The sequence below is a fragment of the Tenrec ecaudatus genome, chromosome 8, assembly GCF_050624435.1.
Source record: "Tenrec ecaudatus isolate mTenEca1 chromosome 8, mTenEca1.hap1, whole genome shotgun sequence".
In the NCBI taxonomy this organism is placed as follows: Eukaryota; Metazoa; Chordata; class Mammalia; order Afrosoricida; family Tenrecidae; genus Tenrec; species Tenrec ecaudatus.
The window spans coordinates 143539769-143567109 of NC_134537.1; the positions used below are offsets into that span (position 1 = coordinate 143539769).

The 27341-nt window shown below is 43.9% G+C and overlaps 1 protein-coding gene and 1 pseudogene across 1 annotated transcript in view; both read right to left on the bottom strand.

Annotated features, from left to right (window-relative positions):
- HADHB (hydroxyacyl-CoA dehydrogenase trifunctional multienzyme complex subunit beta) overlaps positions 1 to 27341 on the bottom strand; it is a 35417-nt gene that overhangs the window by 5281 nt on the left and 2795 nt on the right. The window contains exons 2-10 of the mRNA XM_075557002.1: positions 19586 to 19660; positions 19424 to 19468; positions 16103 to 16202; positions 15109 to 15153; positions 13266 to 13365; positions 8899 to 8986; positions 6861 to 7048; positions 6278 to 6458; positions 4462 to 4583 (exon numbers count right to left, since the gene is read on the bottom strand). Of these exons, the coding sequence (XP_075413117.1) occupies positions 4462 to 4583; positions 6278 to 6458; positions 6861 to 7048; positions 8899 to 8986; positions 13266 to 13365; positions 15109 to 15153; positions 16103 to 16202; positions 19424 to 19468; positions 19586 to 19652 (936 nt within the window). The 5' untranslated portion in view covers positions 19653 to 19660. The remainder of the gene's footprint in view (positions 1 to 4461; positions 4584 to 6277; positions 6459 to 6860; positions 7049 to 8898; positions 8987 to 13265; positions 13366 to 15108; positions 15154 to 16102; positions 16203 to 19423; positions 19469 to 19585; positions 19661 to 27341) is intronic.
- On the bottom strand, positions 16259 to 16723 carry LOC142454521 (large ribosomal subunit protein eL22 pseudogene; annotated as a pseudogene).

A 27341-nucleotide genomic window follows, 5' to 3' on the forward strand; every position in this document is an offset into this window, starting at 1 on the left:
TCAAAACCACGGACCCAGTTTGGGAAGAGGAGGATAGAGGAGTCTCTTCAAAAAAGTCCGACAATGATCAAAATGGATAAATGTAACAGGATGCCTAAGAGCTATGTGCTCAGAGCACACTTAGAGAGAACAGGAGGCAATCCATGAATTAAACAATCTTTTATCTATCTCTATATTGTTCTGGGCTGTTTCTCAGCTGCGGGCTGCCTGTCTATTTTCTTCTGCTTTCAGACTCTACAAATAACAAACCGACAGGAGGAGAAGAGGCAGGCAGGCGGGGGTGAGCATGGGTGCTGGGGTCTTCCCTCCTCTGACCCCATTCACTTTCCATCTCAGAAGCTCTTTACCATCTCGCCAAAAGAAAAAGCTCCCTCGGGACAAAGGAGCCGACTTTGTAAAACTGGAAAAATCAAAACAATCTCTATCACATTCTACCACATTTTTATAGCCCACTGACCCTGCAAACCCTCAGGTTGGTGGTTCCAATCCACCAGCCACTCCAAGGGAGAAAGAGGAGGCTGTCTGCTCTTGTAAAGACTTACAATGTTGGAAACCCTACACAGGGTCCCATGAGTTGGGAGTGACCAGATGGCAGTGGGTTTCAGAGTCCCCGTGAGGAGCTCTGGCAATGGAAGGGGTGAGGTACTGGGCTGTTACCTCTAAGGTCAGCGGTTCAAACACACCTGCTGTTCCCAGGGAGAGAAGATGAAGCGGTCTGCTCCAGTAAACATTTACAATCTTGGAAACCTTCGTGTCACTATGAGTCAGAACTGTCTAGCTGGCAGGAGTGGCAATTAAGGGCCCTGGTGGCGCAGTGCGGTAAGTGAAAGGCCAGCAATTCAAACCCACCAGCCCCTCTGTTGGGAACAAGACCATGCAGTCTGCTTCCATGAAGGTCAGCGTCTCGGAAAGTCCTGAGAGCAGTTCTGCTAGGAGGGGAATCCACGCGGTAGCACACTTATCTCACTTCAAGTGATTCGTGCCCCGGAGCTTCACGGAGCAAACCTGTACCGTTTCCATTTCTTCCTCAATTTAAAAATAGAGTCAGATTTGCATTGGGTTGCTACTGTATTCAATTAAGTAAGCAGGCATCAAATGGCTAGGATTTGATGATGTTTTTGTAAGGTGTGTGTTATGAAATGGTTGTTTCTTTGACCAGCTTTATTGAGATAGAATTCACATACATACCACACAGTACACCTCCATTTAAAGTGTCCCGTCCAGTGTTTCCAGTTTTTCCAGTCTATCTATAACTGCTTTAGATCTGATTTTAGAACCCTTTTAGCAAACCTCCGTGTTCATGAGCAGCGAGGTCCTCCAATTACCTTTACCCAGCCCCTGGTATCCATACAACCACTGCCGCTGGGTCCAGTCCAACTCACAGACCCTGCAGAAGAGCACACATACCCCACTGGGTGTCGAAGGCTGGGCATCACTATGACGCAGCACGCTACATTCTGTCTCCCTCGGAGCAGCTGGTGGGTTTGAACAGCCCCATGCGTACCACTGCACCCCCAGGTCCCCTTGGCAACCATACAGAATGTTATCTGTGTATGACAACCTTGTGTGGTTGTGTCTATATGAAGCCTATTTATTTGTATCTATTTTCTCTAACAGTTGCCAGACTCCCTAAAAGCCAAGGAGCTGACACGCTAGAGAGCAGCTGAGCACTCCAGCACGGTGGCACAGATGCGCAGGGATCCTTCTCTGCTCTTTGGAATGAAAGCTACTCGTGGACTTTTCCACTTCCTGCCCTAAAATGCTAATTCTACTCTCTCACCTGCGCTACCAATTGATGAGAAGACGAAGAATGCCTGTTGAAAAAAAATAAGTACGTAAACCTGAGTCACGCATATCCCGGGGGAGTAGCAGATGGACTATGGGCCCCCAATGAGCTCTAACCCTAATCTAGGAACAGTTAGTTCTGATCACGTGGCCCTGCTCCATACTCACCCTCATGTAGTGATCACTGAAGACAAGGGGCTACAGCAAAGTGTGGTGAAGAAAGCAGATGGTGCCCAGCTATCAACCGGAACAGTGCCTGGGATCTTAAAGGCTGGTATTCAAACAAGCAGCCATCTAAGCAAGGAGTCAACTAAGTCCACAAGGAAGAAGCACACCAGTTTGTGCGATCCAAAGATGACAAGAACAAAATTCAAATATGACAAAGGGAAAAGAGTCCGTATTGTGAATACCTAATTTGTAGAAGGCTATGGAGGGCAATGGGAACCCAAAACTCACCTGCAGAGTGTCTAGTCAGAAGAAGCGTCTGGCAGATCCCTCTAACTACAGGTAAGGGTCTTAAACTGCGTTATCAACAGATAGGGCTTGTTGCAATCATGACTATACTGGATCAAACTGGACACTTGGTCAGTTGACCTCCCTCTGAACCCAACCTGAATTTGCTCTTGGTGCAAGTATTTCTTGCTTGCTCCTTAAAAATTTCCCCTTCGCCTTCTAAAGATTCATGGTGGTCTTTCCTGTCTTACTCATTATTTACATTGTTAGCCCTGTATTACTATTTTATCCTTACCCCTTTATTTAGTTTTTGGTTTTATTGTTTCTGTTGGGTTTTCCAGTTTGTGAAGCGCAGAATGAGTAGCTGCATAGAGATAAGAACCATTGCCAAGGTTTATAAGGGAGGTGGGGAGGGATGGGAGACAGGGAGGGCGGGGGGGGGGGGTTGGGGGAACAAACAATGTATGTGGGGAGGGGGAAATTAAGTGCCAATAAAACTGTTAAAAAATTATGGCTGATCGGCATCCTGAGGATTAATAAAAGTACATTCATCTCAAAAAAATAAAATAAGCAAAGGGATATGATGTGGAACGGGAAAGGGATAATCATTTGGACCAGGTAAAGCCTAGCTTTCTAGCTTGTAATACAAATCCAGGAGGCTCGCTTTGGGGCAAACACTGCAAAGGAGGCAAGAGGGCAGCTCACTGAATCCACAGGACCACATGGCCTGAGCTGCAGCTACCCGTGTCCCTGCTAATGCTCCCCCTGACCAGCAGCTCCACAGGTGCTTCAGCGCCTTGCCTAGAGGTCAGGACTTTACCTCAATGGAGGCCGACAGACGCAGAGACTGCCCTAAACCAAAAAAACCCAAAAAACTGTTTAAAGCTGAAAACAGCACAGCCCCCCGCCCCAGCCCCCCATCTGGGTAGAAGAAAATGCCCAGGGGCTGGCAGTGGGATTCCATTGTCCAGCCCTGCCTTAGTCCACCTACTGCCAACTAAGGCTCTCTTCATTTTCGGAGACGTGGAAACGTCTTCTCATATTGGTTAAGTCACTTGTCTTCCTTTCTCTGACACACTGAAACTCTCTGAAGAGCTCTAATCTAGGAACATGGCAAACAAATTTACAATGCATCATCTCTACCTTAGTAGATGTTGGAAGAGGACTGAGAGTTGGTCACCTGGTGTCCCTGACATACTTTAGTAGCCACGCTTCTTATTTAGAAGAGGAATAAAAGAAAATTGGGTCCAAAAAGCCACCAGCAAAACCTTAAGAGTTTTTGGTAAAATGGCAGAGAAAGAAAATCTCCCCAAAGTCACGAAATGACCCCAAGAATCAGCAGGAGGTCGGAGCGACACAGAACAAAGCTGGCCCAAGCCTGTTTGGTGAGCTTCCCTCTGTCCCCAGGGCTGGTCTGAGGGCACCGTGAACAGGTGTAAAAGGGACCCTAACCATCTGGACTATATCTCCAGAAGACCCCGTCCTAGGTGGGTAGTGAACAGAAACCACATCCTGTAAGCAATGACAGCAGATCAATAGAAATATTCATTGAGGAGTGTACACACACACACACACACACGGACCTGAGAGTGCCATATGGGAAATGGGGGTCAGTTTACCCCATGGCGCATACAGGAAAGTAACCCTGGGGTCGGTCAAAAGCCGAATTCTCAGTGCTGCCAGAAGAGGCATCTCATTGGTTTTCTGCCTACTCTTCCCGTAGTTCAGGTGGCTGCTGTTAGCTCATAGTGACCCTCTGCACACAGAAGAAAATACTGCCCACACCCCCCAATTCACATTTCAACCAGGCCTTTCCCAACCAAAGAGGCCTTGCCCCCACCGCCCCTGTGCCTGGAGTGCCTCTGCTGCATTTCTCAGATCGGCTTTTCCTCTTTCTTCAAGACTTGTAGCTCAAGCTAAGGGATCTCTTCTGAGATTCCCTGACCACCCCCGCACCGTCCGTCTATCTGTGGTGTTTATCTTCAGGCTCCAGCACAGGCCGTGCTTCTTCTAACTGAGAAAGGGCCTGACAAGAACAGCTCTCTGTCATCACAATGGTGGTTGAATTAGGTGATTTCTACGATGTCTCTATTTTGTTTAACTATCATTTTAACCCAGTCTTTATCATGAAAAAACGGTATCTTGCAAGCCCCTATTCATAAAAACACAGAAAAGTGTACTTCAGGCTCTTCTACAGAGAAGACAGATAGCATCGATGGTTACCAGGAAGGAGGAATTCGCAGCTGTCACGGTGCCGTAGGGCTTGATGAAAGCAGGTTTCAGCTTGGCCATCTGCTCCAGGGAGGAAGGGCGGATGCCATTGTCTTGGGTAACTGTATCTTTTCCTACAAAAACACGGCCTTTTAAAACTCTAACAAGCATACGAGAGCACCTCCAACCATCCCTGTTCACGAGAAAGCAAGCCTTTCCTGGCATCAAGACGTTTGGACGTTGTCACGCTTTAAACTAGACACGTAAGAATTTGAGTAAGAAAACGATTTCACACTGTAAATATGTACTATGTTCTGCAGACGCCCAGTCACATTTACTTACCCTACTCAGTAGTCATCACATGATTCAGGACATTAAAAAATAGGTCAGGAAAATCTATAAGGCAGCAGTTCTCAATCTTCCTCATGCCTCAACCCTTTCATACAGTTCCATGTGGCGGTAATCCCCGAACCATAAAATTATTTTCGTTGCTACATCATCACCGTCATTTTGCTACTGTGATGAATCAGGCGACCCCTGTGAAAGGGTCGTTCGACCTCCAAAGGGGTTGAGACCCACAAGTTGAGAACCGCTGCTGTAAATTGATTCTTAGAAAAGCTCCTCTAAAATGTTTGTCAGTTATTATAACATAAATCAAAACTTGAGCACCACATTTTGTAATAAAAGTTATGTAATCTGGGAAAAAACAATTTACTTACTGAAAAGGGTTTGTTTGGTTTTTTTGTACTTTAGGAAAAAATCAGAACTCCCAATCAATTGCCCTGACGCATTCCCCTTTATAAAGGTAAATATGTACTGCACTTTGGACATGTCAGGGGAGAACAATCCCTGGAAAAGGCATGGTACTTGGCAGAGGGTCAGCGAAAAGAAGGCAGACCCTCGACAAGCGGGATTGACCTACTGGCTGCAACACGGTCTCAACCCTAACACTGATGAGGACGGTACAGGGCTGGGCAGTGTTTCATTCTGTTGGACACAAAGTCGCTCTAAGTTGGAACCAATTTGATGGCACTGAACAACAACAGCATAGACTGGATGCTAGGTCATACAACACGCCTCAATCATTGAAAAATCACACTGATACTGAAGTACTACAAAGCATTCCAGGTCACAATGCTATAAAATTAGGAATCAGCAGTTGAAAAAAAATCAAATGCAAGAAAACTGACTAATAGCTTCAAACTACTAGGTAATAAAATAAATTTTTTTAAATGAAAAATTGAAATCCCTTGAACCAAACAAGAATGAAAACGCAACATACCAAAACGTTGGGCCGCTGCAAATGCAGAGGTCAGAGGGGAATTTCTAACAAGAGATACGCACATCTGAAAAGAACTGACGCCACAGTTCACCCAAACCTCCACTCATTAGAAAACGAGCAGCAGCAAGGAAAGAATAGACACGAGCAGAAATAAACGCAACAGAAAGCAGACTCAATAAGAAGCCGGTTCTTCGAAAGTACTGATTAAATTGCCAAACTACTAGGAAATCTAGGGAAGGAGACGATGCACACAACACGAGTAAGAAATTAAATGGGCGATGTTAACAACAGAACTAACTGCAGAAAGGAGGATAATAACAGGGATACTGGGAAGGATTGTTTTTCAACAAACTTGAAGACCTAGAAGAAATGGATACATTTCTAGCATCAAACTACCCATCTAAACTACCATGGGCGGAAGTAGAAAATCTGAACACACTCCCAACAAAAGATCAAGCTATTCAGAAAACATATCGTGAGGAAGCGAGTCATACCAGATATACGCGAGGACGTTCAACATCAGAGAAACAGTGCGATCCCTTTTACCTGGGACTTTGAAGGGGACAATATCCGAAAGGAGCCCTTCATCCTGTGCTTTCTTAGCCAGCCTGTGAGACCGCAGTGCATATTCATCCTGTTCTGTCCGAGAAACAGCAAAGGCAGCGGCCAGGCGGTCTGCAGAGTGGCCCATGGTCTCACTGGTGGAGAACTCAGCCACTGCCGGGAGCTGGACAAGGAGACACACAAAGACCAGGGACATGGTTATCAGGCATTTTATAACATCAAGAGTCGTTGGCTTATTTGGAAAAAATAAAATCTATAAGGGGACTTAATAAAGTTCATGGAAAAATTCCATTATCTTGTTTTTCTATTTTCCCACAAACTTTTTGAAGCCCCCTCACAATACGTGTTTACTATCTCTCTATGAAGCCCAGGGCAATTTGTGTGTGTGTAGGATGTCTATCAGGGGGTTACAAATTCACGTTTTCTGACCATGTCTCTGACAGCAGTGAGTTTGGTTTCAGGGTTTTTTTTTAAAATCTTGCCCACATTGTCTTAATTACACCTACATCTCTGCAGTGAGATGCTTTGGAAGTACATGTCTTTTGTAACTGTGTACAGATCTTACCTCAGGTGCTAGGAAGTTAAATCTGAATTTAGAGATCAATGACAGTCGCTGACCCACAGTCTTGGCTTTATTGAGATCCAGCATCATTTTCCTCATTTTCCTCGAATGACGAATAGGGACATCAGACATTAACTCTACTCCACCGGCCACCACTACATCACACTGGCCAGAAGCAATTAAGCCAACACCTGTAAGACAAAGGTCATATGTACATTAACACCTTCTGTGAAAACTACTGTACCATTGATAATTTATATTCTCCATTAAAATTCTTTTGGAGGAATATGCAATGTTTTAAATAACTTAATATACTGTATATACTCGAGTATAAGCCGAGTTTCCCTACATATTTTTAATGCAGTTTTTGTGGTAAAATTAGGTGCCTCAGCTGAAATTTGGGTCAACTTATACTTGAGTATATACAACCCATCAGAAAAAAACAAGTTTCATTCAGGCCACATCGACATCAGTTTCTGGAAATATCCATTGAACCAACTCTTAAATCATATTCCATACTGGAATATTTTATATATTATACAAGGGGGCTTCAAAAAACACATGGAGAAATTCCATCATCTTTTAATCACATTTTCCCACATACTTTTATAAGCTCCATGTATAAGGCCCCCAGCTTTTGTTCTTATAGAAAGATTTCTTTCTCTATGAAAGGACTTTTAATTCCTACTTTGATTTTTACTTACTGAAAGCCCTCAAGAAACTGTAGCTTCTCAGATATAAGGCAAATGACTCACCCCCAACACACATACACACACAACCTTTTTGTGGCCACTAACAAGTCTTTGGTGTTTTAACTGGGAGCTGGTCACATGCTGTACAACATGGAGAATGATGCCACCACAGCATGACTCCCTGAGACCAAGGGGTTGAGGTAGTGTGTCCACACGAGCCTTGACGTTACTAAGAGAGCAGACGGTTACTCATTCTTTCAGGTTTCTTATCTTCTCACACTAAGGATGGATGCCAAAAGATGTCCCATGGTTTGCAAAAGTGTTTTAGGAGAATTTGCAACTACTTATAAAAATGCCAAGGATACGAGGAGGAAGGGAAGGGCAGAGCTGCACTATCTAAGCAGTGATCCACAACCACGTCACTACGGAAGGAGCTCTCTAATACCGCGCGTGTGTGCGCGCAATAGGGGGTGCCCTAGTGGAGTCACACAGGGCGCAGTCCTCTTCAAATTGCAAAGCAGTTTCCTTCAGTTGACAGCCCTGATGTCGCCAGCCACATTACCCATAGAGACAGCACAAGTGTACTTTTGTCTCTCAGGTAGAGAGAGTAAGAAACAGGTTGAGAACTCTAGTCAAGAGCCAACATTTTTAAATGTCACAAATTGAGATATTTTAATCACTTCTTTTAAAAGGGCACATTTTAAAAACCTTTTTAAAAAATATGGTTAAAAAATACATCAATAAGACACTGCCATTTTAACATTTTTACAGGCATAATTTAGCAACATTCATCACACTCATTATGTTGTACATGCATCCCCATTACCGGCCTGCAAGTTTTCCCATTACCCTTAACAGAAACTCAGTGCCCCTGAGCACTCTCTCCTCGTTCCCCTCTCCCGCCCACCCCCGTCAACCATGAGCGAATGGTGGTCTCTATGCAGATTATTGCATGGAAGTGAGGGCCCACAGTGTTTGTGCTTTTGTGGCTGAATGGGAACTCGAGACCGCCCTGAGTGTGTATAAGCCTTGGTTGGAAATACGTTCTCTCTCTCTCTGAGCAGATCTGGCTCTGGAGGTCACGATGGTCCCGGAGGGGAGCACTCGCATGCGCTATCTTGTCTGATGGCTCTTTAATTTCACCCCTCAATCACACAACCGCCCCTTGGACCCGGTTCGGTTGTGGAGGTTGGTAGCCCACAGCTAACTTATTTCACTTAGCATGTTTCTCAAGGTTGATCCACATGGTAGCATGTATCAGAACTCCATTTCTGAACGAGTACTTCTGACCTACAGAACAGTCACGGGTGGAGGACTAACATGTACCTTCTGCTTTCAAGTAAACGTACCTGTGGTCATGGCTTGATTGGCAGAGATGCAGGCCATTGTGACCGTGTGCGCAGGGGTCTTGTCGGAGAAGCCAGCTCCCAGGGCGGCCTTGGGGAGATAACAATGAAAGATGGTTTATTAAGAAAATGCAGCATGTAACTAATGCTCCACGTACGGCTTCCCTGCGTGCTGACTCAGGAGAGGGCTTTGGTAGAATATTCTGCAGTTATCACTGGACTGAAAATCCAAGTCAGCTCATCTCAGAAACGGCTTACTATATTTGCATCTACTTAGGAACTGGCAGGCTCTCTGTAAAATTCCTGGGAACCTGGTCTGGTGTGGTTTCTATCTCACTTGATTTCTCAGCAATGCTTTGCTTAGGGTCTTCAAGCATATTAATTTATCATTTGATTTTAACTGGCTGACATTTTCAAGAAGACCAAAAGTAAACCTGTTAAGAATAAATTCACGGAGTAATGAGTTCTATTATGGGGCGAGATCTTCATGGCCTGTGACCCTGCCTAGGCCTAATGGTAAAGCAAATGCCAAGCGAGAAAATAACTTGAAGAACTGACCACCAAAGAACAACGTGCCCCAGTAGCAGCAGCCCCTTGTCCTGTGCCCCACGAAGGGTGATCCTGATTGTAAGCAAGTCTCACTCACCAGCAACACAGTGAGGTGCCATGGCAACGAAGAACTGAAAAGCTTGCCAAACATGCCAGATCGATAAAAGAAATTCTGGAAAACTGAGTCACAAGTGAGCCACAGACAAAGGAAGGGCTGGCTCAGGAAAGAGCAGGAGAGCAGACACTGGTCAGGATGATGACAGGCTATGGGGTTCAAGAGAGAATAACCTAAGAGGTCCTGAGAAAACCCTGCCCTCTCCCGACTTGCTAGGTGCGCGGGTGTTGCTTCAAACTCACAGCGACCTCAGGAACAAAAGAATGAAACATTGCCCGATCCCGCATCCTTCGCACAATGGTGCCGCGTGGGCCCAGTGCTGCTGCCACTGCATCAATCTAGCTTGTCAAAGGTCTTCCTTGCGCTTTGTCTCTGCCCTTGGCTTTAGCAAGCATGATGTCCTTCTCCAGGGTCTGGACTCTCTGGAAAACACCCAAAGTATGTGAGATGACATCTCACCATCCTTGCCTCTAATGAGCATTCTGGCCATACTTCTTCCAAGACAGATTTGTTTGTTCTTTTGGCAGTCCTTGGTACTTTCAAAATTCTCCACCAGCAACCATAGTTCCAATGGATTGATTCGTCTTCAGTCTTCCTTATTCAATATCTGAATTTCACACGCATATAATGCATCTGTGTCAGGCACACACGAGTCCTCAAATCCTTGCTTTTCAACACGTTAACAAGGTCTTGGGCAGCAGATTTAGCCAATGCAATGTGCTGTTTGATCTCTTGACTGCTGCTTCCATGAGCGTGGATTGTGGATCTAAGTAAGGTGAAGTCTTTTCTCCATTTGTCATGATGTTACCTAGTGGTACAGTTATGAGGACCTTAGTCTTCTTGATCTATTGAGTTTGAATCCACACTGAAGGCTACCATCTTTGATCTTCATCGGCAAGTGCTTCAACTCCTCTTTACTTTCAGTAAGCAAGGCTGTGTCATCTACACATGGCAGCTTGTTAATAAGCCTTCCTCCAATCCCAATACTGCATTCTTCTTCTTATAAGCCAGTTTTTCTGATGATTTGCTCAGCATACAGATTGAATAGATACGGTGAGAGGATACAACCCCGTCACAAGCCATACCTGATTTTAAACCATGTGGTTTTCCCTGCTGTCACAACTGCCTCTTGAGCCAGGTGCAGGTTCCGCAGGAGCACACAGTAGTGTTCTGGAATTCCCATGCCTCTCCTCTTTTTCTCTGCCCTTCTAAAAGCCATAATCTATAGAAATATGTGTTACCATCATGTGCATTCAATATGACTGTCTTTTGCTCTTCCCTCGTAGGCCTGATATTAAGTGCCCAACCAAACCCTTATGTAGAAATGATTTGCTGAAAACTAGCCCCTGGGAATTGCATGTCAGCATTTCAACTTGGACTACTTCAAAGGGAAGCCAGGGGCAGGTCTTCAGAGAACGGGAGGAGAGTTGTGCAGTGGGACAAGGCAAGGGCACTCTGCGGTCATGATGTGACGAGTCCTTTCCAGCCTGTGTTACCCTTGGCCTCAGCAGACTCAGAACTGACGAAACTTTAAATAGCAGTGGTTGCTGGTGACCCATGTCCAGACACATGCTGCTGTTTAAAATTGGAAGAGCTCTCAGGCAAGCCCAGGCTCCAGATAGTCGTGCCCTATTTGGAAGGAGGAAGATGCCCTTTTCATTAAACTACAGAGCTCAGAAATATGAAGGGGCTTCAAAAAGTTCATGGGGGAAAATGCCATCATCTTTTTGCTCCATTTTCCATGAACTTCCTGAAGCCCCTTTATGCTACTTAAGGAGGCTCTGAGTGGGACTCAACTCGATGGCAGTGAGTTTAGTTGGGTTTTTGCATGTTGAGGCCTTTGGGTAAAGGCAGCTTCGTGGAAACTTAGCACCAGAAGCCTTTTAGGGTCTTATGTGAGCACAGTTAATACAAAAACAGGCAAGGGTCCCTAAAGAAATTCTTCAGTTAGCAAGAATATTAGCTTTTAGATCAAAACACAGCTGACACAGCCCCTCCACCCAAGTTTTCTCTGTAGCTCCTGCCAAATGATGGCACACTCCCAGCTGGTACTAGTCTCCAGCTGCTGATGCTGGGGCCATCAAGTTGCCCCTAACGGGGCTTCTGAGTAGAAATCCTTTCTAGGGCTTTCAGAAGATTGCCAAAGTGCCCCTAGTAGTTGGGCAATGAAATTGGTTTACTACTTAGGTTCTTCCAGTACGGGGCAAACAAACAAGCCCAAACTTACTGCCACTGAGTCGATTCCAACTCAGGGACCTTAGATAAGGTTTCCGCTGCCGCACCTCTTTACCGGAGCAGACAGCCCCATCTTCCGGCTGAGGGGCAGCTGGTGGTTTCAAACTCTGACTTTGTGGTGAGCAGACCAAGGTTCATCCGATGGTATCATAAGTATACAGCAGGGAGAGAGAACAATGTCCAGAATTTTTTACAGAATATTATCGGAGGGAGCTCCTTCCAGCTAGTTTCTGTGTCTGTCTTGATTTTGAGATAATATTCTGGGGTCAGAGCTCCAGAGAATATACATAGAGAGAAAAACATGGTAGGTTTAGCTTTAGGATAGAAGAAAAAAATGTAAACCAGATTTAATATATACTTGTTAAATGCTCTTTTAAGAGTCATTTTGAAATAGGAAAATTGTAAGTGTCTTGTGAATACCTTGCTGTGTTCATAAAACTGCCATATTCTAAACTGTTCATTTAGAAATGTGGAGGTCCAGGGAAAACAAACATTTCAGAAGGGAATTAGCATTCCTGTTCATTAATTCTTCTTTCCTACTCCCTCCCCCCACCCCCTACAACAAGCAGTTATTTTTTTGGTAGGCCATGTATTACTATGTCTTCTATGACAGTAAGAGACAAAGGTGGGTGGAACACGTTCCTTCAGTCCTGCTCACTTTCCCTGCTCTCTAGAGGGGCAGAGCTGGACTTTAAACTCCCCGACAATACCGAGCACAGCAATGCAGAAAGCATGGTCTAAAAACAAGGAAAATGGTTTATCTAGCACATGGAAGTGAGCCAACTCTCTCCAGAGAATCGCTCTCATACGGAAACGAAATCCTGAAGAGGAGTCTGGACTGTTCATTGTGAAATGCCTCTTGGGCACGTCACCCACAGACATTCCAAGGCCTGTCGTTATCTAGATTGCCTAACACACAGTAGGAGCTATGCCAACTGGGGCAAAGGCAAGCCTCTGTGAAATCAGTTTGCTCTAAAACCTGGAACAGGTGAGTAAGCAGTTATAAACAAGTTACAAGCAAGTCGTAAAATGAGCTCTTAGCAAATTGTAAAAGCCACAGTGCATAGAAGTACTCAGAATAGCACCAGCCACTTCCCTGAGCACTGCCCAAGCTAGGTCAATAAGAATATGCTATTTGATTTACAGTGGAATACTTTTAAAATAGATTAAAAAAACTGGTCATTATTTGCCTTTTGTCTGTGTGTTCAGAGGCTAAAAAAACTGAAGCTTCAATTGAAAGGGCCTGGTCAACGCAAACAAGCGATGCACAAAAAAGGCTTTCTTCCTTCACAGTCTTCCGGCTAATGCAGAAACTTCTCCACCCCCTTGCCCTACGCTGTGCAGACGCTTAAATGCTATGTAAATCATAAAGTCACCCTTTCGGTGAAAATGAAACAGGCAAAATTCACGTTAAGAAGTAAATTCCCGCCATCGAAACCCCAAAGGACTTTCTTGTCGGTCTTCCACTCACCTCTCTTGCCACATTGCTTGTTTTCACCTCCTGAATGACCGTGCCGAAGATGAGATAATCAATCACTTCCTTCGGGACATTGGTGCGGTGCAACAAGCCCCTGCGAGCACAGGGCCCAAACAAAGAGACAGTTCACGCACCAACCCATGGCACATCACTCTTATCTACAAAGGCTAGCCTGGAATCTAAAAACAGGGAGGCTGGGAAAAAAATCTACCATTTATTCAGTGTGCACGAGGGTGGAAGAAGGGGGGAGGGAATAAGGAGTAGCTGATATCAAGGGGCTCAAGCAGAAAGGCAAAAATGCTTTGAAAATGATGATGGCAGCATCTGGACAAGTTCATTTGATGTAACTGATGGATGGATTTTTGTAATATCGATAAAGACAAACCACAGGGAGGCCGCAGCTCTGCAGCAATCCCATAACTGGTTAGCTAAGAGAAGCCGTTGGCTGCTTATCCCAGCGTGGTTAACTCAGTCAGTCTCTTGATGCCTGATGCCAGGAAAAGCGGGAGAGCAGAAAGAACAATCGTATGGAGTAGGATAGAAAAAGCACGCTCATGCAAGCGGGGAAGGACGTTTTGGTAAAAGGAGGAGCAAGAGGCAAATATAAAATCAAGGAAAAGAAGCAAACATCCAAGTATATTAACATTAAATTTGAAAGGGTGATATAAACATAATATAAACAATAAATGTTTTTCTAGTTCTGCCCACTGATGGGCACTAGACGCAGCAACACCACAGTAAAGGGTAAACATCTGCTCCCAGACTTAGCTTCTAAGAGCGGTTCTCCACTGAAGGAGCCCAGGGTTCTGTTTAAAAATGAGTGGTACCAGGAAAAGCCCAAAGTGAGCCCCATTCACACCGTGTGCAGAGGAAGGCACTGCTCAAAGACCAGAGGGGCTGTATCACAAACAGACACGTAGGGGTACACGTTTGCCATAACCCATTACACCATATGCTTGAAATGTGTACATTGTATTGCAATACACTGTACTGCTGTATGCTGTATCTACAGACTAGTAAAATCACTGGAATCTAGATATCCCGACTCACAGCAACCCTACAGGTAGACCTGCCCCTGGGGTTTCAGAGACTGTAACTCCTTACAGGAGTAGAAAGTCTCATTTGTCTCCCTTGGGGCGGCTGGTGGTTTTGAACTGCTGACCGTGAGGTTAGCAACCCAAGGAGAAACATACTCTGCCCCCAGGGCTCTACAAAATAGAAAAAGGGAAAATACTAACTAATAAAAGGGACATTGGAGCCAGCTTGAAAGAGCTTAGACTGATAAAATGTGAGATATTGAGCATCAAAAAGAACAACCAAATTTGGTTTTCACACAGTGAAGGAATAACAATCTATCTGTCCCTATCATTTTAAAAGAAGGAAGGAGGAAAGGAAAGGAAAGCTGTGCTATTCAGGTAGAACTACTGTTACAGTTAGGTGCCAGTGAGAGAGTCCCTTAGGATTTCTGGAGAACCACATCAGCTGACAAGCATAAGAATAGAATTAGAAAAGTCACATGTCTGTAATTGCTAATGGAATAACTGGTTCGGGCAGAAAGACTTGGCAGATCTAAAACTATTTGGCGAAAGGTTGGTGGGGAATACGACAGTCATACTGTGCTGGGGCTTCACTTTACACACTACCAATTACAAAAGGCAAATACTATCTGTACAAAAAGAGTTGTTTTTTTCTCACCACATAAAAGCTAATAAACCCTGGGTATAAAAATTCTGCTAAATATGTAATTTTAAACTTAGAAATTGAAGAACAGCATCTTTAATTTAATATATATATAATCAAAAAAAGAAAAAAACAGAGAGAAAATGCATCTACTTACAAAAGTGCAGCTCTGGCTAAATCATGTGGCATCAATTCTTTATATCTGGAGAAAGAAAACCAATCATCTCAATCAAAACCCTGGAAGTTTACTATTTCTTCCAATCTACCTGAAACCCCCAGTGTTTCTTACCACATGCTGGTGTATCTAACAACGCATCGTCTCCACACAGGTAAAGTGGGGGAAGTTCTCAGTACTCGCCCTAGACCAGTGGTTCCCAACCTTCCTAATGACATGACCCTTTCATACAGTTCCTCCTGTGATGGTGGACCACCAACCATAAAGTTATTTTCTTTGCTACTTTATAACTGTCATTTTCGTACTGTTATGAATCAACTATGTAAATATCTGATATGCATGATGTAATTTCATTGTTACAAATTGAACAAAATGAAAGCATCGTGATTAATCACAAAAACAAGATGTAATTATATTTTGTGAAATATTTATTTCTAATGACAAATAAATGAAATTTTGTCTTGAAGCACGGTGTAGCATGTGTAACAGTCTTCACGCCGGGCACTCCTATGTGGGCGTATCTGCATGTGGGCGGACCTGCCTGGAGATGGATAGAGGAGTGGTGTCTCAGTTCCTAAGATCATCGGAAAGATGTGTTTTCTGATGGTCTTAGGTGACCTCTGTGAAAGGGTCATTGGACCCCCAAAGGGGTCTCAACCCAGTGATTGACAACTGCTGCTCTAGACTCTCTTTCCAAACAGCGCTGGTTTAAGCTAAGAGAACACTATTACTGTGATGCCATATATAATACTATACTCAGCACCTATAGGCTTCTTCCTGAGAAGAAGAAGGTGGTCAAACCAGTTTTGCCGCGTTATTTCACTGCTGGCTTTACTTATTCTCCATCGAGTTCATGAATGCGCTGTCTATAGATTAGCCCACTAGCAGTACGACTGCCCACAGAGTTGTATTTGTACAGCCCCCTGCAGTGCCTTGGAAGCAGGAGTAGGCAGCTCCAGCGAGCGTCGGTACTCACGAAGTGCCGGACAGCAAAAAGGGGATGCGAACACCTTCGACCACCACGATATTCTTCATGCTGGGCTTGGCCAAGGTCTTCTTCGTCTTGGTCTGGGTGGCTGTGAGGTAAAAAGTTCAAAGAACTATCAGTGAAAACTCGTGAAGTCTGACATCGTTATATTTTCTTTTAGTTCCCAAGTTTTATTAAAGGGCTTATACAAAATATTCCCAAGAAGACTTAATCCTCATCTTCCTCCTCTTCCTCATCCTGGTTAATCTGGAAGTAGCGTAATTCATAGCTTTCTTGGCTGTTGGCCACCACAAGCAACCAATCACGTAGATTCTTCTTCTTCAAATATTTTTTTGTGAGATATTTCAAATACCTTTTGGAGAAAGGCACCTCAGAGGTTACCGTAATCTTGCTCTTGCTTCTTTCAATGGTTACGACTCCTCCCCCAAGATTACCGGCTTTCCCATTCACGTTGACTCTTTCCTGAAGAAACTGCTCAAAATTGGCAGCGTCCATGATTCCATCTTCTACAGGGTGGGTGCAACCCAGCGTGAACTTCAGAACCCGCTTCTTTTTTTGACCCCCCTTCGCCACAGGCTTTTTCACAGGCGCCATGGCGGCAGCGGAGGCAGAAAGGGAGGCCAGCGCACTGCGCTCACGCCGACACTGTTATTTTTCACAGACAGATCTTCTTTTCAGATTAGTTGTATGGCTCAAGGCCACGTTACAATTGCCACTTAACAAACCATTTTAACAGTTCAAAGAAAAGCCAAGAAGCTGGTTAGCATTTACAAGTTTCTAAATCACATTGAAGGAAAAGAGATTACAGCAGCGATGAAACCACTTACGTCATTCACAAAATCCTTTTCACCCACGTAGTTTGATAACATCTTATGTTAAAAGCAACCGATGTTGCACATAAAGCCCCCAAAATACACCCACTGCCATCATGTCTATTCGGATGCAGTGACCCCGGTTGGTAGATCTTGCAAGTGCATTATTATAGCTAACTTGACCTCACTCCTTTCCTAACCAATAGGTACTGTTGGAATCCACTTACTATCCTCACTCCTTCATTACTAGGTGGAGGAAAATCCTAAATCACTGGAAATAAAATGTTAGCCACTCATACCCATTAATGTCACTGAGAAATAGTTACGATAAACAGATCTATTTTCACAACATGTATTCTACAAGGAACTTGGGAAACTGTGTCACCAGGGCCAAGAATTAGGCTGACAGGCAGGGTACAAAGATATTCTGGAGGTGTGCCAAAGGAGGCAGAAGCAATGGGGGAGAGGTGGTCACCCAAGCATGACACACTAAATGCTAGGAATAGAGCGGCTGTCAGTGGGGCTAGAAAAGAAAGGCCCAGTGCAAGAGGCTCTACGGAAGAAGACTAAGAACCTTGGCGGCTAATGAGATGAGGTGACTGGAAAGCGGGATTGCGGAGGAACGCCCCTCTTCCCCTGCCATCGGGTCCACCCTGACTCACAGCAACCCCCAGACACAGCAGAATTGCCCCTGTGAGTTTCTAAGGCTGTCAATCTTTCTTCGGTAGAATGGCTGGCGGGTTCAATCTGCTGACCTTGCAGTTAGCAGCCCAGCGTGTAATCTATGCCACCAGGCTCCTTAGAAACTAAGAAATCTGACTGCCTTACAAAGAGTGAGACTGGATTTGGAAGGAAGAGGAGGACACCCCTTTTTAAGCACACTAACTTCATCATAATGAGATATATCTAAGTGGAGGCATTCACTTGGCAGGTAGCTAGAGCTACAAAATGAAAACGGATGTGAGTTTAGAATACAGAAAAGGAAAACCAGGGGCAGATTCTTCTAGAGTTCGTCCTTCCCCAAGGTCGGGCAGAGACAGCCTGGTGTCCTTAGGCAAAGCTGATCAGAATCAAGCCAACAGCAACCCACACAGCTGACTAATCAGTACTCAGTGTTGTCTTCAAGCTTGCATGGCGTAAAGAAACTAATTCTAAAAAAAAAAGGAAAAATGAATTCTACAAGATGCCTTTTTGTTCCAGTCCCTTCAAGTCTAACAGCTCAGTCAAGGGGGTGGGGGTGGGGGGGGGAGTGGGAGGTGAGAGGTGGCCATGTGAGCTTCAGGAGGAATGAGTTATAAACATCATTGCAACCTAAAACCTGCTCAGCAGAGGCACACATGCCTGCTCCCTGTGCCCGCAGTCACCGGTGGGTCAGTCATGTTTCTTGTGCCTTCTTGCCCCACTGTCACCAAAGTATGTGAAAGCCACTGTGTGGAAAGCTGGGGATACAGAAAGGCTTAAGACTCTTAGAAGTTTGCCATCTAGTTTGGAAGAAACATATAAAAGAGTAAAGAGTCCTATAAAGGAGGCTCCTCTCAATGCGAGCTCAGTGCTTCCCCTCTATTGGTATTCAGTCATTCAGTCTGACTGCCTCCAGGTTGGCAAGGAGCAGGCCTGCTTGTGTGCAAAGCCAAGGCCTGGGCGAGCATTACAATCAGGGGAAAGGTGACGTGAGACAGAGAGGAATTCTTCTCTGTAGGCTATTGAAATTCTACATTCTGATTAGAGTTGCGAGGCTGCAGGAAATGGATTTGGTATCTGAAGCATTTCAAGTCAGACTTCAGCAGCTTCTGGGAGTATTCAGGGAATTCCTGAGAGCAGGAACTGGGGGCCAGAGTTTGCTTTTCTGGGTCTCACAAGCTTTTACCTTTGACAGCGTACAGTCACCACTTGTGTGTCAGTCTATTTAATGTGAAATTTTGCATTTTTCTCTTTTGGTCAGTTTCCATCTAACACAAACTCTGGCATTTGCAAATTTCACTGTATTGAATGTCCAATGATATAAAAATACCATCAAGTTTATAGCTTTCAAAGTGCTTCTAGCAATCTTCACCACTCCATTTTCTTCTTAGACACTACAGCACAGGAAAGTACAGTGACCAGTATGTGGCCACGTTACCCAGAGAGAAGCAAATCTGGAAGAGAGCCATCTTTTTTCATGAAGTTATTATCCAAGTACAAATACTACAGTGAACCAGAAACCAGGCGTTAGAGTACGCATGGAACCTAGGCAAGGAGAACAAGTATTAAGCATCTATCTGATAGAAAGTCTCAAATTCTGGGAAGCAGCCTCCTGTCAGCACGCTGGAGCCCAATGCCACCCACACCAGGCTGTATGCCCGTTGTCAATTTTAAAGTTAAAGGCAATAGCATCACTCATGGCTCTCACATAAAGGGGGTGGGCATAAATGAGTCTTGTTTTTTATATATGACATGAATGCAGAATCTAGACTCTGATATTTCAATCGGAAATGTGTATTTTACAAAATGACTGTACCTTGCGCGATCTGAAGCTTGGAGGAGCAGCTCAGTGGTCTTATAGCTGGAAAACAAAATACGCAGGCTTAGAGACAAGCCGGACGTGTGTATGTTTATAAGATGCTTCTAAACCCAAGTCTAATCTCAGAAAAGAAAGGAAGGAAGCAAGGTGTAAACTTACAAAATCCGAGGGCCCATTTGGATAGGTTGGGAAGGTTTTTCAAAGTGCAAGTCAACATGGTAGTCATTCTGAAACCTGAAAAGAGAAGGACAAAAATACATTCCGGGTTATTTGAACACTTACAGCTATGTTGAGGGGCAAACGTCCTTGGGTGGTACAAGAAGTGTGCTCTCAGCTTCTCCCCTAAGCACTGGTTGTCCCAAGCAAGACAGTGGTGCTTCAGAAAGGCCTGGAGATCAGCTTCCATAAAGATTCCCCTCAAGAAGAGTCTACAGAGCACGCGGTTCCACTCTGCAGCCCAAGCCCTCTCCAAGAGTCTGAATCCACTCGACAGCAACGGACTGGCTCTCGTTTTTTGCCATTGTAATCTATGATGTCCAATAACCTCATCTATGGCTATTAAAATAATATAAAATGTAACCTGTTGCCAACTACCCTTCCTCTACACTGTGACAATCACTTTTCTAAGCAGTTCATCTAATCTCAGACCAATTTATGAAGTGCGTATTACAATTCTACCCTTTGTGAGGTGAGGACACTGATGCCCAGGTGGGTGGGTGACTCACCCAAAGACCACAGATAGCAGGCAGCAGTGCTGGAACGTGAGTCCAAGCAGCCCAACTTCAGTGGGTGCCTTCTCCTCTAGGGTCAAAGGGATAGACAGACTGCTGGCCTGATCATGCAACCACCGATCCCAAGTCCCTGCTGTAGAAGGTGGTGCTGTGGTTATGAAAGCGCCTGGTGGCCCAGTGGCTACGTGCTGGGCTGCTAGCCAGAAGATTGGCCCTTCACACCCACCAGCCAATCTGCAGCAGAAAGATGTGTCAGTCCATTTGCTTCAACATTCAAGCAAACCAAACCTATTGGCTCTTGCGTCGATTCCAACCCATAGTGACCCTATAGCACAGAGCAGGACTGCCCCATGGGGTTCCCAACTTTACAGAAGCAGGCTGCCATATAGTTCACCAGCACAGCCACCTATAGATTCCAACACCAGCCTTCCGGTCTGCAGCCAGCTGCTTTATCCACTGCACCACCACGGGAGAAACCTCTGAAACCCCCAGGGCAATTCTACGCTACCTATAGGGTTGTTAAGAATCAGAACCAGCCCAAAGACAAAGGCCGTGGGTTACGGGCTTGATCGTGAATACGTTCTAGTCGCGTAATCCTTGTATGTCAGTCTGCTTTTCAGTGGTGGGAGGCATGTTGCTAAGATGCTGGAAGCTACTCCACCAGTATTTCATAGACTAGCGGGGTCATCTGTGATGGGCAGGTTTCAGTAGAGCTTCCAGACTGAGACAGAGTAGGAAGAATGTCTGGCACCATACTTCCAAAAAATTAATGAATGAAAACCTTATGTACCACAGTGGAATCTTGGGATAGTGTTGGAAGGTACGACAGAATGGTCACAACTGTGGACTCAGACACACCAGTAATCATGGATTGTGGCACAGGCATTCCATTGAGTTATACACAAAGTCGGTGTGACAGCAACTAGCAACAACTTTGTGATTATACAGAATTAAGTACAGAATGTCTATCTCTGAGGGACATACCCACTGACGTATTCAAGGAAGTATTCATACTCATTCTCCCAATTCACTGGAAACTTTTTCTAAGTTTGATATTACTTCAAGATAATTTTAAAACATTTAAATAACTACATATAAAAATAAATTTAAAATATAAAACCACTCTCCTTAAAAAAAAAAAGAAAAAGAAACAGGAAATTCCTAATAATGAGTTCCCACAAATCAGAAGGGGAGAAAAATAGCCAAATGGGCAAAGGTTATAAATTGACGCAGCAGGAACAACCGCTTTCACTGGCTCTCCGGGGCTTGATCTCCACCAGCAGCACCCTATGAACTAGCAAGAGATAAGAGCAGCCAACAAACAGGGAACTGGTTAAGTAAAGCATTTGTTTCACTGAGTGAAATAAGATAAAAAATCTAGAAATGTACCAATATGGCACCCCAGCTAAGCTATGACATTAAAAGTTAAAAGCAAGGGGTAAAATGGGGTGTGAAGCATGCTATTACTTGTGTTAGAAACAAGAATGCATGCATTTCCTTGTCAGGATATAAAACACAGTACCTGGTCAAAGAGGGCTAGAAGGGAACTGAGTAACTAGGACAGAGATTCTCAACCTTCCTAGTGCCGTGACCCTTTCACACAGTTCTTCATGTGGTGGTGACCCCCAACCATAGGATTATTTTCGTTGCTACTTCATCACTGTCATTTTGCTACTGTTATGAATCGGGTGACCCCTGTGAAAGGGTTGTTTGACCCCCCAATGGGGTCGCGACACACAGGTTGAGACCTGCTGAACTAGGAGAACAGGTGTCAGGTGACTTTTTGTTCCTAATTTTAAAATTTTGAACATGTTATAACCTAGAAAAAAACAAACTTGTAAAAAAAATAATAAAACAAACAAAAAAACCAAAAACAAACTTGTAAGGTTTGTCAATGAAGGCTATGGAAGCCAATCTCCAAAATGGTCCCCAAGAATTTCCTCCCCATGGTCGACACCCCATATTATCTCCTCATACTATACCCAAGTGGGTCTGCGACATCGAAGGGCAGGTGTGTCCCTTCTCAGATGAGGCTGGCACTGCAGTCTCCTTGGTCTCTTTCAGACCTCTGCTGTGGGGGAAGCCAGCTACCACGTTATGAGAAATCCTAAGAAGAGATCATGTGGAGAGGGACTGAAGCCTCCTGCCAAGTCATGCAAGTGAGCTTGGAAGCAGAGCCTGCAGATGACTGCAGCCTGGCCAGCGTTCTGACTACAACCTCACGAGACAGTCCACGTCCAGCATTTCAGTCATGGCAGCCCCAGATGCCTGACGCCCAGAAACCATGTGAGCAATTACTGCTTTAAGCGAAATTTTGTGGTGACTTGTTACACCGCAATAGATTTCTAATATAAAGTGCTTAGGGTTTAATTTTCACAAGGTCTTATAGACTAAAAGGGAGCCCTAGAGGTAAAGTAGGTTACACATTGGGCTGCTAACTGCAAGGTAAACAGTTCGAACCCATCAGCTGCTCCATGGGAGAAAGATGAGGCTTTTTTCTCCCCTCAGCCTAGGAAATCCACAGGGGCAGTTTGACCTTGTCCAGTAGGGTCGCTATGAGTCGGAATCCATGGCAGAGTCTGGTTTAAAAAAGGAACATGGGCTCAAACATGTGGACTGAAAAGAGATGGAAGAGTGTAAGCTCCGGGCTCACCGGCCTAGGTCCATTCAAGGGACGCTGGCTAGGGACACACATGAGACGGGCAGCACTGTTTCCAGAAGGTACTGATGATGCCACAGGGGTCTAGGACACAGATTTCCTTACATTCATTTTTAAATACAATTTTTAACAATGCTGTTGTTGCTCTTCAGTGCCATGGCATCTGTTCTGACCCATAGTGACTCTGTGCAGAACAGAACGGAACCTCAGAGTTGTTTTAGGCTTGAAGCTACTGTTGCCCGGTGTTAACCAATCTGGTCCACGGCCTTCCTCTGTTTTGCTGTTCCTCCACTTTACCACGCACGATGTCCTTCTCCTAGGACTGCAGCAATCTTAATACACGTTAAGTATCTTTTAGGCACTATTGGCTATCCATATAAACCCATCTATTAAAAATATTTTGTCCAGAGACTCTGTCAATATTGCAAAACTCGAGGCCTGAATTTTTTTTTCAGTTTAAGATATGCTGAATGTATTTTTCATTTTCAGTTTTCTAAATCTAGGTCTTTACATATTTCATTATATTACTTTTGTCTTCTTGAGCTGCCCTCAAAAATTTTCTGTTCAGCCTTCTGACTTCATCATTGCTTCCATTTGTCTTAGCTACTCTACAATTAAAAAGCAAGTTTCACAGTCTCCTCTGACACACTTCGCTCTTTCCCTCTTTCCTGTCCTTTAAAGGAAGCTTCACTTTTCTCACGCACAATGTTCATGAGGTCGCCTCACAGCTCATCAGTCTTGTCACTCGTGTTTCATGAATCAACTCTATTCTTGAGTGGTCTCAAAACTCATGTGGGCTATCTCCAGGGTCACATTTTGGCTCTCATGGACTTGTTTTTATTTACTTCAACTTCATCCTTCACTTACATACGAACAAGTGATGGTCTGTTCCACATTCATTCCCTGGCCTGGTTTTAGCCTGGTCTCCTCCCACAGATGTAGTCAATTTGGTGTCTGTGCATTCCATCTGGAGAAATTCACATGTATAGTCAGTCACCTTTTATGTTGTTAAAAAAGGGTATTTGCTATGTAGCATTCAAAATTCTGTCCTGCAAGTTCCTGCTTTCTTTCTGTCACCAAGACCATATTTTCCACCTATTGTTCTTTCCTATTTCCAACTTTTGCATTTCAATTACTAATAATCATCAATGCATCTTGAGTGCATATTGGATTAATTCCCGCTGGAAGGTGTTGGTAGAATTATTCAATTTCCGCATCAGGCTAATATTCATAGATATTAAAACTTTTTATAAAGTACCGGTAATTAAAACAGTGCAGTTCTGACATAGGAATAAATGAAACTGATCAACAGAACAGGGCACAGTTCAGATGCATACCCACACATATAAGAATTTAAAACTGAGCACTCTGAATGAATTTGTTGGGAAAATGGCAAATTATTTGGAAAAAAAAGTTTCATCCATAGCTAGTAACATATGTATAAACAAATTCCAGCTAGAATAATAAATATTTAAATATATATATTAAACTATACGAGGGAGCTTCAAAGGCTTTGTGGAAAAGTTCCATTATCTCTTAATTTCATTTTCCACAAATTCTTTTAACCCCCTCATGAAAGCATGAAAAGAAAGTGCCAGAGAATATTTTCACAATCTTGGATGGAGAAAGGTTTCCAACATATAGCACAAAATTAAGAAATCATAATGAAAAACATTTTTATCTATTTAAATAACAATATCTACAATGCAAAAGATACTATACAAGGATCTACATATAATCTCCTCCCTTGGGCATGGACAACAGAAAAGTGGGTGAAGGGAGACGTCGGACAGTGCAAGACATGACAAAATAATAATTTATATATTATCAAGGGTTCATGAGGGAGGGGGGAGTGGAAAGGGAGGGGGGGAAATGAGGACCCGATGCCAGGGGCTTAAGTAGAAGGCAAATGTTTTGAGAATGATGATGGCAACAAATATACAAATGTGCTTGACACAATGGATGTACGGATGGTGATAAGAGCAGTACAAGCCCCCAATAAAATGATTAAATAATTTTTTAAAGCTAAAAAGTGAACAACAGATCGAGGAGATATTTGCAGTATATGAAACAGAGAATGAGTTAATACACATATTCTTTTTTTAAAAAACAATTTATTAGGGACTCATACAACTCTTATCACAGTCCATACATATACATACATCAATTGTATAAAGCACATCTGTACATTCTTTGCCCTAAAATACACATATTCTTTAAGACTTATGGGATACAGAAAAGTTGTTCTCCATGTTGTCCCCCATATTATATGCCAAACCTAAAATGTTGCTTGCTAACACATGGTCAATGGCTATACATTTGGAGGTCAACTGCTTAAAAGTTATCTCCCTGAGGGTTATCAGCCAGCTAGGGCTGATCAGACCCTACAGTCTGTCTCATCCTAGGTAGGGCCCACTCCCTTATAAGGATAGATTGCTCCCCTGAAAGATAGCCCAAAGACTAGGTCACACGAACTCAGGGGGCACCAAGGTTAGGCTGCCATCTTGACTCGACTCTGCCCATCTTGTCACATGCATGCCCTTAGTGCCTCTCCTCCCTATTGCACATGTACACCCCTAGTTCGTCTCCCTCCTGTTACTATGTAATTATGGGGGTTTGCGCATCCCCTAAGTGTATATAAGCCGTGATTGGAAATATATTCACTTTCTCTGTGCTGATGTGGCTGCTGAGATCATGGCCGTCTGGGAGATGAGCAACTACATGCTTCATCTTGTCTGATATCTTTTTAATTTTACCCCTCAATTATACAACCGCCCTTTGCACTCATTGATTGTGGGGGCTGGTAGGCCACAGAGACTTCTAATAATTAGAAAATGAGAAACAGTCTGTAGTGGAATTTGTGGTTCCCACCACAATATCCATTCTACCCCAGTGTAGCTGCCATTTGGTACACCAAGGATTTAACTCAACCCAACATCAGGGCTTAAACCGAGAACTTACATAGATTATCAATTCACTTCAACTGCCACCCATCTCAAACAGTGTATGACATTCTCTTGACCACCTGCATTGATTTAGGGGTGATCTTGACATTCAAAACTTCTGAATGGAATTTGGGACACAAAGCATCTTTCCTCTTAAGACTGGGCATTGCAATTCAGCAGCTTGCAATGTGAAAATTTTTAGTCTGATGATAAAGCCAGGCGGAGCCAATAAACCCAGGGACAAGGGAACAAGAGAGGTAAAGTCAATTGCCAGGAGGGCACAGAATGCCTGATGGAGTTGGATCAAGTGCAATGTAGCCAAGAGGAAATACAGAAGCCGAATGAAGCTCGAACAAGATAGTGGGACAGGAGGAAAGTAAAAGGAAAGAGAGGGAAGAAGTAGGAGGCAAAAGACAGTTACAAAGGTATAAACACAGGCACGCACATATGTAAATATATTAATAAATACATATAGATCTATGTACATATATTTATAGGTCAATTATTAAGGTAGCAGACGACATTGGGCCTCTACTCAAGTCCTCCCTCAACGCAAGAACACTGTTCTAGTAACCTGGCATTCTGTGATGCTCACTTTCCAACATAATCACCAAAGACAAAATAGGTGCATAAGCTAATGTGGTGAAGAAAGCTGATGGGGTCCTTAAAGGCTTGAAGTTAAACAAGTGACCATCTAGCAGGGAAGCTACAAAGCCTACATGGAAGCACACCAACCCATGTGATCAAGGTGTCCATGGGATCAGGTATCAGGCATCAGAAGACCCAAAACAACCATTTTAACGCCAATGAGGGGGCTTGGAATGGAGACAGAACCCATCTGTGACAATTAGACATCCCCTCACAGAAGGGTCACAAGGAAGGGATGAGCCAGCCAGGGTAGAGTATAGCACCAACTAAACACACATTCTCCTAGTTCTTTAATGCTTCCTCTTCCACACTATCATCAGTCACATTTGTCTTACAAGTCTGGCTAGACCAGAGCGTGTACGCTGGTAAAGAAAAGAGCTCTTGACACAGCACAGATAAACCCCTCAGGATCAATAATGAGAGTAGTGATACCATGAGAGTAGGGGAAGGTGGGGGGAGGTGAGAAAGAGGGAATGATCGAAGTACAACACCTGTCCCCCACCCCCCAGCGAACAGAAATATGGGTGAAGGGAGACAGTGGACAGTGTAAAATATGAAAATAAAAATAATTTATAAATTATAATGGGTTTCACGAGAGCAGGAAGAAGGGGAAAAAGGAGCTGATACCAGGGGCCAAGTAGAAAGAAAATGTTTTGGAAATGATGATGGCAACATGTGTACAAATGTGCTTGATACAATTGATGTATGGATTGTATAAGAGCTGCAAGAGCCCCCAATAAAATGATTAAATTTTTTTAAATAAAATTTTAAAACAATCATAATGATAAAGCCAACTCCAAGAGGCCAAAGCTGAGAATCTAGAAAATGAAACCAGAACCCTGAGCACCTCACATCGGAAACTATCCTACACGGTACTTCTCAGTTCAGTTGAAGTCCATAAATACGAAATCAATAAGCCAACTTGGTTGAAT